The sequence below is a fragment of the Drosophila nasuta genome, chromosome 2L (genome assembly GCF_023558535.2).
Source record: "Drosophila nasuta strain 15112-1781.00 chromosome 2L, ASM2355853v1, whole genome shotgun sequence".
NCBI classification, from domain to species: Eukaryota; Metazoa; Arthropoda; class Insecta; order Diptera; family Drosophilidae; genus Drosophila; species Drosophila nasuta.
This window is the reverse complement of record NC_083455.1, coordinates 5,609,234-5,624,119: the sequence shown is the minus strand read 5'-3', so window position 1 is coordinate 5,624,119 and position 14,886 is coordinate 5,609,234. Positions and strand designations below refer to the sequence as shown.

The 14,886-nt window shown below is 36.6% G+C and overlaps 1 protein-coding gene across 5 annotated transcripts in view; it reads right to left on the bottom strand.

Annotated features, from left to right (window-relative positions):
* LOC132798550 (uncharacterized) overlaps positions 1-14,886 on the bottom strand; it is a 36,552-nt gene that overhangs the window by 4,694 nt on the left and 16,972 nt on the right. For all 5 annotated transcript variants that reach the window (XM_060810444.1, XM_060810449.1, XM_060810447.1 and 2 more), the window contains exons 3-4: positions 3,225-3,433; positions 919-1,054 (exon numbers count right to left, since the gene is read on the bottom strand). In XM_060810444.1, the coding sequence (XP_060666427.1) occupies positions 919-1,054; positions 3,225-3,433 (345 nt within the window). The remainder of the gene's footprint in view (positions 1-918; positions 1,055-3,224; positions 3,434-14,886) is intronic.

The following is a 14,886-nucleotide window of genomic DNA, read 5'->3' as shown; positions in this document are numbered from 1 at the left end:
ACATTGTGTTTGATGTCTCTTCTTGTAAATTAACCGAAACTGAAACTTTCATATTGCAAGTTATAATAGAGACAAACAAAAACATGCACCACTATTTAGACTCTCAGCATCCATAAAGTTGCAGTAAGTCAAATAGAAATTCGAGAGAGACGACCAACTGTCTAATTCCATCCATGGCTGTCAAATGGCGAAGGAGACACGCTTCACCAAGTTCAATTGAGCAGGCCAAAGAGCCATGACTCAGAGGTTAGAGACCAAGTGGCCAAGCAAACTGGCAGACAGCAAAAAGCTGACGCCAGACGTGGGTAATCTGGATGTATGTGTGGGTGAACGTAACTTGAAAATAAACTGTAAATTCGTATGTACGTCAGTCAATTGGATAAAATACAAACAAATTTGCTGGCCCCGGATAAAGATGAAGATATTTAAGCAGCCAAAAGAGAAGGAGACCGGAGAAAAAAACTTGTGTGAAATGCTTGAGACAGTCAATAAACTTTTATCCATGTGTAAGACTGTGTAATTGTTTTCTTGTATGTGGCTAACTTCTTATATTCCTTTGGGAATAAAGTTACGTCGAGTCCATTTGTATGTTTGAATGCATTCTTAAACGAATGAAATACAAGCAATTTAAATAGCCATAAAACTATATCTGTAGTTTCCCAATTAAATTATAGAAACCTTCAACCCAACATTTAAAATCGACGATTTCGATTCTCTGAAACTTCAAGTTGACAACGAATTCATTCAATTCAATATAAAAGTACGATTGCATCTATTTTCAACTCGTAGTTTATTTATGAAACTTAATAGTGAATTGTTTTTCCTTTCACGATCCACAATTGGGTGCACCATGTTAAATATTTTCCTGTGGCCCAATTTCCATACGCGGTTGTCTTTTTGCCTGACATTTTTACTTACCAATAACCTCCAATTCGGCAGCTGCTATTAATGTATGAAATGAGGGCGCATCCGCAGATACTTCGCAACTGTATTTACCGGATGTTGGCATTGTTACCGCATCGAGCACCACTTGGCTTTCGTTCGAGGCTTGGCGCTGCGAAAGGAGAAAGACACAGACAGAGAAAAATGCAGCATGAGTATGGGGAAGTGGCCGACATAAAAGCGAAATAAATTTGTTTAAAAATAAATATACACATTGTATGGTGTCTGTGTGTTTGTCTGCTTGTTATGGCAAAAACTGAACAGCAAATATACATACATATATCTCGTGAATTGCCGACGGGTTCGTGTAGAGCTTCCTCAATAATTGAGCGTACAAAAAAATAAATAAAATAACACAAAATTCTCCCTGAGTTTGACTGCAAAATCGTTGAAGCTGGTCAACGTTATGCGAATCTCAATGAATTTTGTCCCTCTATTTTTTCCTGTTTGTTTTTATTTTCAACGTATTTCATAAGCCATAAGTTTATGGATCTGACTGCTGTTTGAATTTCATATTTATTTCTCAACGTGTGAGTGTGTGTGTGAGTTCAAAATCATCATTGAGTTAAATAATAAAATAGTCCGTGTGTCCTGTTTGTCAAATGGTTTTTTAATACATTTTTTGCTTTTGGCAACAATAAAAAACATGGCGTATGAGGAATATGCCGAGAGGTGTCGAACAATATTAATTTCTTTTATTTAAAATATTCGGCCATAAAAAAGTTAAGTCTTTTATGACAATATTGCAATCCCGGTGGTGGATTTTATTGACTATCCTTTGGCATGTGAATCTACAAAGAATTGAACATTAATAAATATTTTAACCCAGCTGATGATGCTGTCAATATATTTTTAAATTACATAGAACTCACCACAGCATAAACTAAAGTAAATCAAATCTTTATTAAGCACTTAAAAATCATATAAAAAAATGCTTATGTGGATTCGATAAAATATTCCCAGTTTACAGCACATAGTATAAATGGTATGGCAATTCGAGCGTGATTCATAATATTTTTGTAAATATTGGCATTCTATTTCATTTGCAATTTGAAAACAAATATTTTCTATTTTCAGTTTTTCTATGGACTGCAAGATATTTTCCAATTCTTTGTTGTTTTTGGCACTGTCGCATGAAATAGAAATGTAAATAAAAGTAAAAAATAAATAAAACGCCAATATATTTCTCTACATGCCTGAATAATTTTGAAAATTGTGAAACAAGTTAAAAATGCCAATATTTATTGAAAAAAAATATTACCCAGCCGCCAATGCAGCAAGCCGAAGCGCACAACAAAAAACTAAATTCAATAGCCACGAAAAAAAAGAATAAAAGAAAACGATGTGTGTTTTTTCCGGCTCGTAACTGCCATCAAGCGGAAGTTAAAAACCGTGTTTTGATTTGATTGTGCATTGAAATATTTTGTGTTTGCTGAACTATGCTCCTATTTCCACCTCCTTCTCCTACTCTACACAGTTAACTGAAGCATTTCGTTGGTTGCAGAGTGCACGCAATGCAAATGTTGCACATTGCTGAGTTCGTACTGCATTTATTTAAACTTATTTCGATTTTCTATGATCTATGCCAAATTCCACAAGAAGCGAAAAATCTGCATACAAATAAATTTAATTTCCCATTTCTACTTTTTTTAACAATTTTTCAAATGTGAATATTGCGTCTCGAATTGGAATAATAAACAGACATTTGACATGACATATTTGATATATTCATGTACTATTTGAGCAATTGTTTATTTATTTAATTCTCATTAGGGTTAGAGTTATTTAAACTATGCATGCTAACTATTTGGAATAGCATTGACCTTATCTATAAAATTTGACGACAGTGGAATGAGTATGCTGATTACATACCAAATGTACTTTTTAGTATACTTCAGTATTTGTTTGGTATATGTTCGGTATATTTTTACAATAATACAACACAGGTTTGCTTTTATTAAAAATAAGGATCGGGTGTCTCGCAGTAGATTTCTTAATTCTTAATCCATATACTTTCAGTATTTCAGTTTTTCTTCGGTATATTAATTTGCTATTGTATTTTAATAATAGTACAACACTCTATTGTTTTTATTGAAAACAGTTATGGCATATCTCCCAGTATCTAGCTAAATTCCTAATTCATATACTGTACAGTATATTTCAGTATTTTTTCGGTATATTAATTCGGTATACTTTAACAATAATACAGCACAATTTTGCTTTTATTAAAAAAAGGATAGCGGGTATTTTTAAGTAGCTTTCTGTCTTGTTTTTAAACTTACCCGAACTTTCACGCCCGGAAAATGAAAGACTTTCATTGGTGGCGTTTCCTTTGGTGTATATCTGTAGAATTCTCGCCTACCCTTGTACCATTTAACCGAGTACAAACTGTCATCCTCGATGTCGTAGAAGCATTTCAATATCGCTTTTTCACCTCTTTTCACTGCATGAGGCACTCGCACTCGCACATCCCGCAGGGCGCTCGAGAGCTCTGAAATACATAATAAAAAAAAGAGATTTATTAATATTCATATGAATTATTAATTATTTAAATCTATTTGCTGTCAGCAAACAAAATTGACCTAAGCAAACAAATCCTTTGGGCATTTCACCAATAAGCGCACCTTTCTGACAAAAACAAATGCGAGAGATACGCTTTCATTTCATTTTTATATTTTTTCTGATTTTAATTTACGATTTTCACTTTATTATCAATTTTGATTTTTTTACGGCCTTGCGAATTATTTATGATAGGCATTTTATGTTATATTTTTATGCGATATTAAATAAATCCCAACAGGACTTTATTGACTCGACAATTCCCAAAGCACGTTTAGCTTTTGCTGCTGCCAACTTTATGCCCTTTTTTTAAATTGTGTGTTGATGAGGTTAGGGAATTGGCCGAAAACACAGAAAAGAGGTCAGTAAAAAAGTGCCGACATATACATAATTATATATAAGAAGGATTTACTAATTTATTAGCCTTCTTTATCATGTGGAATAAAAATAATTCATTCACATAAAAAATATTTTTAACTTATTGAATTGAGCATTGACAACAAACTTCTAAGTATATTTATAGAATAAATAATCATCGTATTGTTTATTTATAATATGTTTATATAAGCCGATTGTCCATCACGGACATTTATACGCTTGTCGGCATTTGTTTATTGTCAGCGCACTTTTAGGAGATCAATTTAACAGCCTGTCGTTGTGCATTATAAATCAGCATACAACAAGGAATCCTTCTTCCCCTTTCGCCTCAGCAATACCTGCCATTTTTATTGCCTGAGCGTAATAAAATATACAACAAATAATAATTTCTGATTTGCGTCTGATAAAGTGTGATGGGATTAAAAATAATACATGCCTCTGGTGAGTGTCATAAAAAGTGTTCATATATGTACATATAAATGATTGTCAGCGCTGCATTCGCATAACGCACATAATTTAATTCGAAACAACAATAAAATTATAGCACGAGTTCCACAACAGTTTAATGTTTATCCAATATTTAATTTATTTATTTAAAATTAAGATATGGTTCTCTTTTATACTCGCTAATAAATGAGCTACATTAACTACTCGAATCCATATTAATTAATTTGCTTTGTTTCTGCCAGCAATCTTGAGAGAAGGAGTTTAATAACAAGTTTACAAGTTTATCCTTGTCATAACTCGTTCCATTAAACAACACTTATCGCTTTCTTGTTGCTTCCCATTGCTATCGTGCCACACTGCATCGTCAAGGCTGTAAAAATGCGGCAGCAAATGAATGTCCAAACAGGCAACGCCCGCATCATAGACGCCAGTCAAAAGGACTGGTGGGTGTAACCCTTGTAAATCCCATCAAATAACTGTAATTGCAAAGTTTTTGCTGCTAGACACAAACTCACGCCTACAACAACTGCAACTGCAACAGCAAGGCAAAAAAAAAAAAAACATAGCAAAGCAGAAGGAGCAGCAGCAACAGCTAGGACAATGTACATGCAACCCGTTCATTTGTCTACGAGTACAACTCCCTATTGCCAGGACCTGGCTGCCATGAAGGCGGCTCTTGGAGGCATGATTCTCGTAGTTGTGGCGCTGGCAACGTGTGCAATAAATATGAATAACGAGCGCAACGTGAGTGGCACACAAAGTACAGTGGGGCCTACATACAAACGCACACCCACACTCGCACACACCTGTAAATGAATCTGTGCCTAGGGCAGGCTGCAAAATGGCAGCTTCCAGTCGAAGCTAACAGTGCGTCCCTTAGTTGACGTCCTTGGCGCACACGACACACGGCTGCAAATATTTACCTTGCTTGTATAGCGATTGAGGGGCTGAGCATAGCTCTGGGTCCCTGTGACTTCTTTTGTTTAATCCTTGTTTATGCAACATGCATGACATATTTTAAGCAACAGCCAAAGCGACAAGCTGCCTCCCATGCGTTACACAAAAGTCCAGCGCTAAGACTCTGATTAACATTCTGAATCTGTGCTTATCGATTGGCTGTATGGGCTAAAAGATTGACCAGGTATTTATGATCGAGTCTTTGCACTGAACTGGGTACATAATTAGGATCTCAAGTGCCTTAGTCACATTTGTAACATCGATGTGCAAGAAATTTACAACAGTAACAAATTTAAACTAAGAATTAACTTTGCAATCAAAAATGGAAATGATTTCAAGTGCAACTCCAACAGTAATTATTATTAGTTTGAGTACAATCTAGTTGTCTGTCTTGCAAACATTACATAAGCTGAATAAACTTTTATGCAATTCCAATGCTCGCCAATTTGATCCGCAAACTGCGGCAAGAGCTTTTCAACTATTGGATTTTGTAAACATGACACATTTCCTAATGATTTCTAGAGTCAGTTAATTGAAAGTTTAAATACCAGAAATAAACAAACAACACAACCTCAAAGAAAACTTGCTACAGTCAGCCCCAAGACGCTCCATTTCTCATCCTCTGACCCCAACTCTGTCCTTGTTTTGGGCCTGCCCCAGGCAGCCACCCAAATTTCGTTTCACATGAACTCCTTAGAAGCAACATTTGCCTCACTGACCACACAGTTTACACGAAGCGCATAAAAAAAGAAATAGAAAATATAAAAAAGCTAAAATAAAAAAAAATACAGGGGGGAAACTATAAGTTTTCGAGGCGGAGCTCTTTTCCAAAAGTTTTCGTTGGACAAGTTTATGAACTTGGCTTAGAATGTTGCGCAACATCAAGTTTCACTTGGGCAACAGTTGCTGCCAGAACATGGCATTTAAATTTTCTATTAGCTGGCAGCTTCTCAACTAGAGCTGCACCAGAGCAGGTGCGATTCAAAAAACTGTTGCTGTAGCATGCCACAGGGAAAGTGTGACGCTGTGAATATTGGGTTTTTGGATGTTGTCTGGGATGATATTTTTGCTTATCGGTGGCTGCCATTTCACAGCTTCTCAACACCAAGGGTGGGTCCAAGCCCAACTGGCGCCAAATACATCATAATTTGTCGTGACATTGCCGCCATTAAAAATGTAAAATGGAAAATCAAAGTGTAACTCGATGCGGGTGCAGGAGATAACTGCGGGATTTCGTACACCATTAGTGTCAACTGGCAGGCAACCGCACACTTTCTGCAGTCATTTTTCAATCCGATCAACCATCCCTGCCATCAGTAGAGTTGAGCGAGTGTCCTGAGTAGTGAAGTCATAGTTAGATCTATTTTATTTATTTGTAATTGCAAAAGCAAACTTTAGAGTTTCATGAAATGCGATTAAATTGCTTAAATATTTAAAAATAGAGTTGAAAATAGATTAAATATAAGAAAACTTGAAATTTCCTTAGAAAACTATAAAGATTTTTTCATAAAGATGTACTCGTAAAATATTATATATTGAAAAAACTTATTTATTCAATATAGAATTCATAGATACACACAATTCACTAGTTGTTTATCAACAACATTATTTTTTGCAAAATTTTATAAAGATTAAATGAAAGTTTGCAATTTGAATCTAATTCATATAAATGATTATTTAAAAAACTACAATGTGAAACTATTAACTTTTCAGTATTTTTGTTCTAATTATTTGATTAAAATGTTGAAATATGAGTCATATCATGAAACTATAAACAGTTTCATGTATCATCTCTATTCACCCCAAAAACAGAGCTGGCGCTGACTCACTGACTGCGCTTTCACCCTTCCCTGGTGACTTGTTATTCTGGCAGACTTGACGCCGTCTCGTCGGGGATGCTGCTGTGGAAGAGCGAGGGCGTGGGTGTGGGCGAGAACGAAGAGAAAGAGAAAGAGTGAATGTGACTGAAAAATTGTTGACAATTTTTGCTTAATGCATTTGGATGTCAGTTTTTTCGGTGACTCCTAAAGCGACTGCGACTACGACCACGAGTGCAGTGCTCGATTCATTCGCTTCTCCGGCAGTTTGTTTGTGCCTCACAAACACATGCAACGCCGCACATTCACATCCGAAGTATATTCGCACAGCGAGTGTCATATGTATGCGCACTTTTCATTCATTTCATGCATTTTTAGCACTGCCAACTGGATATGGCGACCAAGTTGATGAGTCTTTCTCCCCTTTAGGGGTTGCCTTTGCCGCCTCGTTGGAGCTATTCAAAGCGGCAGCCTCCGTAACACTAGATGCTGCCACTGCTTCAGCTTTAGCTTCAACTGAAGTTGAAGATGGAGTCGGAGTCGGAGTCGGAGTTGCAACAGCGGCAGGACATTGATGTCCTGACTCATTGCTTTGTATGGATTATGAAATTTAAGCACAAAAACCTCCTCATGCCTTTTGTCTGACTCTTAAAGAGAGTGCAGCTCGTCTAATTGTGCTCCCACTGCTTTTGTCTGTAGCTACAGCAGTGACTGACTGTGACTATGTCTCTGCTTTGTTCCCTGGTGTTTGCCATTTAATGGCACATTTTCCGGTTTCCCTCAACGGCAGTCATAGAGTCGCATTGTCAGATGCTTGTTGGTTTTTCATTAAATTTAATGCATTTTCTTTTAATTGCGGACAGATTTCAGACATCTGCTGCGCTCTATTCTAGGAGAATAGATCTTTAAGGGATATTCTGTGGAGTCGCTTGCCGAATGTCTCTTTTGACTATTTGATATTTTGTGTGGAAGATACTTTGCACATTTAACAATTCATTAGCACATTCTCCCCCATTGCTTGTCGATGGCTCTGCGGTGAGTCTCGTTTCCACGCTCATTTACACGGAATATATACATATAGAGTAGTACTATATATCTGCAAAATGCTCAGGGGGCAACCTTGGCCATTTATTTAAAACTAAATAAGACAAGCATCGCTAAATCGCCAACTAAGCTCATAAAACCCCACGAACAAGTGCCAGCAAGTGTAAAGCAACGTTAGGAATGTTAAGGCAAAGTGAAAAAGTAAAAAAGCTAAGGGAAAACTAAAAATGCACGAAAAAAAAGAACCAACTCAAATAGTGTCAGGGTGAAATGCTATGAAAAAGTGCAAGGGATCAAACAACTGAAAGCAAGAGACACTCAGCATGACCAAAAAACCAAAAAGAAAGAATGGAAGGTAAAAGGAGTTCGAGCAAGGGAAAGCTGTAAAAAGTGAACATCGTTTCGTGTTGCATTTCCCACCCCACCTACCGATTTACCTTACCCCACCTTCTCCACCGTGTGAACCATTTCTAATCTAACACTGAAAATTGCGCAAGAATTTGTTGCAATGAGCTTTTTATTATCCATTTTCAACCCACATGCTCTCACACCTACACACACACACACACACACAGGTTCACTTGCACACACGGCACCAGCATAGACGCCTTTGTGTATGCAATGCTTTTTGGATTTTACACTCTTTTGCATTCCTTTCGGCGAAAATTGCACTGGCAGCAACGTGTTTTCGGCTGGCAATCCGTGTGCACAGGTGAAAATTTATACCCTTCACCTCCAATGCATTGTTGGACTGTTAGCACACGCCCAACTTTACTGGCCCCCCGTTTACCCTTCCTCCACGACCACTTGCGAGATGTCCTACGTTCAAATTATTTGCGGATTTGTTAAATTTGTGCAGTTCCTTTCTCTTTTTTTTTAGTTATAATATTACACAATTTGCCACAACGCTGCACGGCAGCTTTCCGAGCTAAGCGCTCGCTTAGAATTTCAACTTGATGTTTTGCCTAGGAGAGACATTTTTGTAGTTCTACTGTTGAAATTTTAGTATTTAAATTAATTTCCAGTAAGTCAAAATATATCAGAATAAAAGATCCTCTACACAATTTTAGAGTTGCTTCGCTTATTATCTGTTAAGATTTATACACTACACAACACTAAATTATCATAACATACATACATAAGTTATTATTCCATTATTACACAACACTTAGAATAAGAAAGCCTCGATAAAATAAAAATAAAATTAGAGAATCGATTATAATGCGCCACTTGTGTATGATCGATGCTAGAAGTAACAATGAGAAATAGGAACGAGAAATCAAATATAATAAGAAGAAATAAATAAGAATATCACCCTTATTCAAACCAATATTAAACAAAGTCGAATCGTCCAAAATTTTAATCTACTTATCAATTCAGTATGTGGGTTAAAATCCGACACCGCTTCGGATTATATTCGGTGGATTTATCGCAGATTTGTTATTTTTAACATCTAATATGGATTCAACGCGAACTTGTTTTTGTTTAACTTATATATTATATTCATATGAACTATGAAGTTTTTCTGTATTAATTACATTTAGTAAACAGTTTTAAAAATACTTTTCATGTGGGTAAGTATGGTTTCTATTGTTACTTTTATTAGAGCAAGTTGAGCCTAATTAAACTAATGTAATACTTGAAGCCAATTCTTACGACTACATGTCAAGTACTTGGCCAAAGAATTTGGTGTATGTCCTGTAAAGACAAGCCGCAAATGGCAACAATAACAACAAGAAGTCTCCTACAGAAGTCTAAGTTAAATTTATAGGCATTGAGCCAGGAATTGCAACTTCCGACAGTGACAACACATGCCCAATACACTCAGACAAACAAACACACACTCACACACACTCCTACAGTGAAACTGATAGAGAGACACGCACACAAAGATACTGCTGAAGGCATTTGCAGACATGGCAAAGTTACAGTTACATTCTCCGGCAACTTCATTTGAGAACGCAGCGGAACTTTAGAGAAGTTCTCGAGCAAACCGACGACGACAAGATAAAATATAAATAGCTTAAATTGTTGGTGAAGAGGGGTGGCGAAGAAGGGAGAGAATGGTGCGGAAGTGCCACTGATAGCCGTCACATGCTGAAGATTTACTTATTAATGCCAAGCCTGAATGGCATCCTGCCAAAAGGACAAACAGACATTGAGTCTGAGAGGCAGTCAGACAGAGAGACAGGCACACGCATACACACACCCACACCCACACATGCACACATACACAATTACCACCCGCTGTGAGAGTTTGTTTTGTTTTGAAGTTTCTTTGGTTTGCTGGGGCGGATTTAGGGTCTCTTGGCTGTCTTCTTCTGGGTTCCCCATTGACTTTCGACACCCTTCTGTGTTTTCCGACATAATTTGTGCTCGGGACCTGCCCTGGGACAGTCTGTTGCTTCTTGCTTTTAGTGACTGTGACAGTTTTATACGATTTATGTCATGGTAAATTAAAAATTACGCGTCCTGCCTTCTCCCTTAATGGTATGCCAGGGGTTACTCTTGTCTCGTCTTGGTTGTTGCTCAGAGTCGGGGCAAAATAATGCACGATATTGGGTAATGGAAACACAATGGGGGAGGCAAGTACTGCCAATCTTTGTCTTTCTAATAGTTATTATCTCCATAAATTCATGTTTGTTATGAAATATGGAACGTTTCTCGTAAATTTACCTTGAAATTACTTCAACTTTTATTTTTAAAACTCACATTAGATGTTAAGTATTTAATTTTAAATACAGTTTTGGCAATTCTTTTTTCGTTTTTATGATTTAATAATTATAATCTCGTTAATCAACACAATTATTATAATAAGAAAGAAAGAATTTCGAAAGAAATTCTGAATAACTATAGAAAACAGTTGGTTAATATCTGGAAAATCCTGTTGTTAATTTGCTACAATACCGCTGATTACTCAATAATAAAATATAGCCGAGTGCATGTCGAGCATTAATATATTAAATAAAACCAGTTCACTTCCAAATTCAATTTCATCTATTGAGGAATAATTTAGGAAATGTTATTTTACCTTTAACCTCTGTCATCGCGTGTAAGAACCACATTTCTATCAGCGTTCTTTATGTAATTTGCTGGCAATCAAAACGCATCAATAATCAATTGATTCAAACCAAATCGGTGCTTAATTCTAACAATCTCTAAACATATCTACTACATCATTTAATAATTTTACAAATAACGAAATAATTGATAATATTTATGTTTTTCCTGCGTTAAAATATTTTTAATTTTGCATCTGTTCTTTATGCGAATTTCATTATTATAGTAAACAGCACATTGATTTTATTAACAGCTCATTTGGTATTATCAACTCTGTAAAACAACTTAAACTATTCCAGAACTATTCAAGTGAACAGAATATGAATAAATTGAACATTTAAACCATTTGTATTTATTTAGGACAAATTGCAATCCTATTGAGGAAAAACATATTTTTTCCATGGCATTTTTTGGCCTAATAATAAGCACATCAAAGATTTCCCATTATTACTGAAAAATGAAAATAAACAAAAACAACAGCAAATATGAGATACTAAATGCATTTTACGTCAAACGAAAAGTATCATGAAATATTAAAATAGTACAGAAAAAGGAAACCTCAAAAAACAAAACCAAAAACAAAACGAATTTTCAGGCAAAAAAAAAGAAAATGTTCAGAGATTCATAGGGATAAGCATGCTCTCCGATGTTCCGCACAAAATATTACACAAGTACACAAAGGACTTCCACCCAGTATCCGTGTGTGTGTGTGTGTGTATGTGAGTGTTGGTGTGAGTGTGTATGCTTGTGCATGTGAGCGAGCTAAAAACAACCATATGAGCTGCTTATCAGTTTACTGTGCTTGCTTTATTGTTTTAATAAAATTACTTTTCTCATATAAAGCGGAGAGCGGGACATGGGGATCATGAATCATGGGATAGGGAAGCTATGTGGATTGGAGCGGAGTGGAGTGGAGTGGTGCTGCACACAGGGATAACTTTTATGGCTGATGCTCCAAGGGCTTACATAATTCTTGGCAAATAAGTTGCATAATACAAACGTTCTAGTCGAAATAGAATTTAGCTTTTACAAATTCAAGAATAATACATGAATAAGCATGCTTTTTGGCTTTAATACCCTGTGAAAGTATTGAATGTTCACAAGAGGATTTAAGTATTTCATATGTGTTAATGAACATTTTTTCTTTTAATAATAAAGATTAAGAAACGGCATGTTTTGTCTTTTAATTATTTTCTAAATTAAATGAACTACACATTAAGTATTTTAAATGAGTTATGATAATGACAACATATTAAACAATTAACCAATAGTATCACCATTAATCAAAGCTAAGATACTGCATCTCTTGTATATCATATTTATATCCAAGTAATGTTACTTCCTGCACACGCCAATAATTTCTTTCCTCTTCTCTATCGCTATTCAATGTAATATTTGTGTGTCTTTAACCAACTCATGACCTCGCCTCCTCCGTTCCAACGTTCGCGTAATGCGCTAAGACCAACGTGTATTATATGTAGGGCACGGAATTTTGTGTTATAGCCTCGCATGCTCACGATATTACAACTTAGAGCAACATCGTCACGGGAAGCCCAAATGTTCCTAATGCAATTTTCACCTGACCACAAGCTCCCTACACTTCCTTCCACTCCCCTCAACTGGCCAGCAGACCCTTCAGTTTCCAAACAGTTCTGTGCTTGACGTAATTACTAAATACTTTTGGCGCTTACGCTGTCCAGACTCGCTCCTCGAATGATTCCAGCTCAGCTATTTCTTTTGTCTTTACGTGAGTTTCATTCTCTCTCGTTTCTCGTTTCTCTTTCTCTCTCCTCTCTCGCTCTCTTTGTGCTGTTACTTATTTTCTTATCGTCTCGGATTTGTGGCCGCAAATGTTCGTGTGCTTTTGTTGGAATTTGGCTCGACTAGGTTTTATTTTCCTTATTTGTCTGCCTCGCTTCGGTTTCACTTTTTTTGCCTTTGTTCTCCTTTTCCCCCGCTTATTCGCTCTCTTGTGTTTTTTCTCACCATCTCTCTTTCCTTTTTTTTGCCACAGGTCTATTTTGGTTGGCATTCCTAAAGTACAAGCGTGTGCCATGTTTATTTTTAATTAATTTTCCTTAAGCAGTCTAAGCCCCGCAGCCAAGACAGTCAGAAAAAGACCTTTCGGGCTACTACGACAACAAAAAACAACAACAAACACATCTGGAATTTGTGCATTTTCTTTTTTTTTTTCTCTGCTGCTTTTTTTGGCGGTTTTCCTTTTGCTTGTTTTGTTTTGCTGGCTGCTGTTAATTTTTGCAATTTTCTACTTAATTTCCTCCCAGCTTGTTTAGCTCGGCTGCCCAATTTGGTTGGTTTCTACTTTTGAGGTCGACACCATAAATGTTAATGGCGGTAATTGTGTGAGAGAACAAAAGCTGAGCTCGGATTGTGATTGTCTGCTTGGTTAGATAAACGAGAACTAAGCAAAATGCAATTGTTAAAAGGCAACTTAATAAAGTCCAGACAGTGCCGAGAGATAGTGTTGTCATCACTAAAATTGGAGTAGGGAAAAATATTTTTTTATTTGTCCTTTAGAATGTGAAAACCTCATTTCACAATGAATTCCTCAGTTTTGTTGTGTGGATTAATTAAAGATCCTACATCAAAAAAAGCTTAACGTAACATTTCGCCAAGTATGCTAAGAATTGGTTAATTCCTAAAATGCAAAACTATTTCAAACTTGAATTCATAAGCTGTAATTTGGCTATTAAGCCCCAATTTCTTAATTGCAAAACACAAAATGCTTGAGCTTCAAGTATTTGTAAAAGCCCCCAAGTCTTTAAGCCAGATTAATAAATTAGTTAAAGTAATTGAAACTTTGTGTTGGTTCTTTGGGGAAATCCTTTTCCAGACTCTGGCAGTCTTGACAATCGAGTAAATAGAGGATAGGAAAATGAGTTTTGTCTGCTCGATTGTCGTCTGGCTCTTTGCCTCTTGTGACTCACATTATTATAAGTATGAACCTAAGCATAAATCTGCAAACATTACTTTCATTCATCTCCATCTTGAGTCGCTTGCATTGTCAACAAATTCACATTGGGGAATTTCAGTTAATATTATTATAGAGTTCGCATTGAGAGACATGCGAGCGGATCAAAGACATCATTTATTATACAAACTGCGAATAAAGGACAGAGAATGGTCAGAGGAAAAAAATAACGTCGCGTTCAGGTGTCACTCGGGACGCGTCAAGCGACCAATTAGCTTAATTCTATCAGCCAATAAAGCCCAGTTAATTAAGTGACTCCTACCTGACTGTCAACCTCGGCTACCTATATCAATTTCCAAAAACCAAATTAATCATTTATACGCTCATTATACTTTAAACGCTGCTAATTTCAACTTAATTTGGCCTGCTCTTCCGCGTTGTTCTGTTCTGTTCTGTTCTGCTCTGCTCTGCCCATCACATTCTATTTTGCTTGGCCTCAAGATGGGCGTGAAAAATGTCCTTGCCTGTCGTCTAGTCCACGGCAAAGCAAAGCACAGCACAGCACAGCACAGCGGAGAGAAACCTCAAGTTGGTCGGAATGGTGAAGGTGTCCGCTTTTTTGCGGCTTGTCTTTCGCTTGGCTCCTGACAAGGATGCCAGACAGGCGCGCTTTGGACATTTAAACTGGCTTCAATTGCGCTTGAAATTTGCACCATTAGCGGCACGCAGCTAACCGAAATGGGAGCCAGC